Raw genomic sequence first — 1,822 nt, forward strand, 5'->3', positions numbered from 1 at the left:
ATGCTTTAGAAAAAAAATTGTATATAATGTATATTTTATAGATGTCATCTTTCATCTTATATTTAAGATAAATTTGACTTAATCTATTGAATAAATAAATGACTATAATAATTAATTTCTGTAAATTTGGAGTTTAATGATATTCTAATAATTAATTTTTTTAAATGGAACAATTAGTTTAGTACAAAAATAAATAATAACGTAGATACTTTTTGAGATCAACGGAGTACACAAAAATTTGATGAAATTTTCTTTCAAAGATGATGAAATGTATGTTACCTCATCTGATTTGTTAAGGTGATGTTTAAGTAGATGATGACTTAAGCCTGGTAAGGATAGGAGTTACCTTATAAGGGACTCAGATTTTCTTACACGAATCGATGTAGGACAGGGTATTACAGTATATAACCACATATACCTATTCGTATTGTTCATTGTCTCTAAATTGAGTGATTGTATTACATGTATATGTTCTGCCAAAAGATTAATTGGAATAATACAGAAATTAATTTACCAACTCTTTCAAAAAAGAACAATTAGTTAAGAGGAAAAAAACAAGCACGCATGAATACTTCATTTTCGTCGCATCCAACTATTTTGTTTGATCCCATACTATATACATACTAATTAATAAAATTAAATATAATTATCATAAAAGTTAGATTCACACTAACAACAAATTATATTAATGTTTTTAGCAATTTGACAGCCAAAAATTTGAACTATAACTATATTTAATAAATTCAAATGCCATCTAAGTGACAAATACATTTTAACCATTCAATGATTGCAACCAATCTGGTGAGTCATTGTCAACCTAATCAACCTATATAAAGTTTTACAAAAACCATCTACGTCAACAAGATTTGAACCCACACGACCTCAAAATATTATCAAGTTTTTGTAGGTCTAAACATGTTTCAAAAACTTGGTTCTATCAAGAAACTAGCCAAGAAAGTTACACATAATAAATCAAGATACATCAATCGCGAAAAGTTTTATGTTAAAGAAGAACGATTGCTAAGATATGAAGTTAAAGATTGTGTGTCTCGTAACACCACTACTACTCCTAGAGGGTTTATGGCGGTTTATGTAGGAGACGAAAGACAACGGTTTGTGGTCCCTACAAGTAGTTTATCCCATCCGCTATTCAAGATTCTTTTGGCGAAAGCGTCTGAAGAATTTGGTTACGAGCAAAAGAATGGGTTGGCGGTGCCTTGTAGTGTTGCCGCGTTTCAAGAGATTGTTACTGTTATGAATTCATGTAGAGGCATGTTTGATTTCGGACATTTGGTACAAGAGTTTATTGTTTGATGGGATTATAAGTTTTGTTTTTGCAAATTTGAAAAATGAGAAGTTTTTTAAAGTGTCACTTTTCATTGATAAAGTTTAAATCTGTAGTGATTTTTTCCCACCTTTTGGTTTATGGTTTGGCATTTGAGACAATTTGTTTGTTTCAGAACATTAATCAATTCCAATTAGCAAAAAATGTTCAGTTGATTGTCAAATTCAAAAACTTAAATATAATGAAGTACATACATTTTTCTTTAGGATGGCATGAATATGATCGAAATCGATAATTCGACTGGATCACGTATTTGTTCAGTGAAAATCTTATATGTTTAGTTTTATGGCTACTTCCGATATATTTTCCGATACATAGAGCTTTCATTATTACTACTTTATCTACAATACTACTAAAGTTGAGTCATATGAGAATTATGGGTATTTATGAATTTTTACCACAACATAAATTAATAGTAAATAATAATTAAAAACGTTAACAAAGTTGAGCCTATGTAAATCTTTTATGATGTATAAT

The 1,822-nt window shown here is 28.9% G+C and overlaps 1 protein-coding gene across 1 annotated transcript; it reads left to right on the forward strand.

Moving 5' to 3' along the window:
- The first annotated feature begins 915 nt into the window (after positions 1-915).
- Positions 916-1,314, forward strand: LOC139902337 (auxin-induced protein X15-like). The gene has a single exon (XM_071884976.1). It carries the CDS (start codon positions 916-918, stop codon positions 1,312-1,314), a length of 399 nt encoding a protein of 132 aa, XP_071741077.1.
- The last annotated feature ends 508 nt before the right edge of the window (positions 1,315-1,822 follow it).

Source organism: Rutidosis leptorrhynchoides, chromosome 3 (genome assembly GCF_046630445.1).
Source record: "Rutidosis leptorrhynchoides isolate AG116_Rl617_1_P2 chromosome 3, CSIRO_AGI_Rlap_v1, whole genome shotgun sequence".
NCBI lineage: Eukaryota > Viridiplantae > Streptophyta > Magnoliopsida > Asterales > Asteraceae > Rutidosis > Rutidosis leptorrhynchoides.

What these genes read in the sequence shown, in the direction of transcription:
- LOC139902337 (XM_071884976.1), top strand. Translation starts at nt 916, where the DNA reads ATGTTTCAAAAACTTGGTTCTATCAAGAAACTAGCCAAGAAAGTTACA.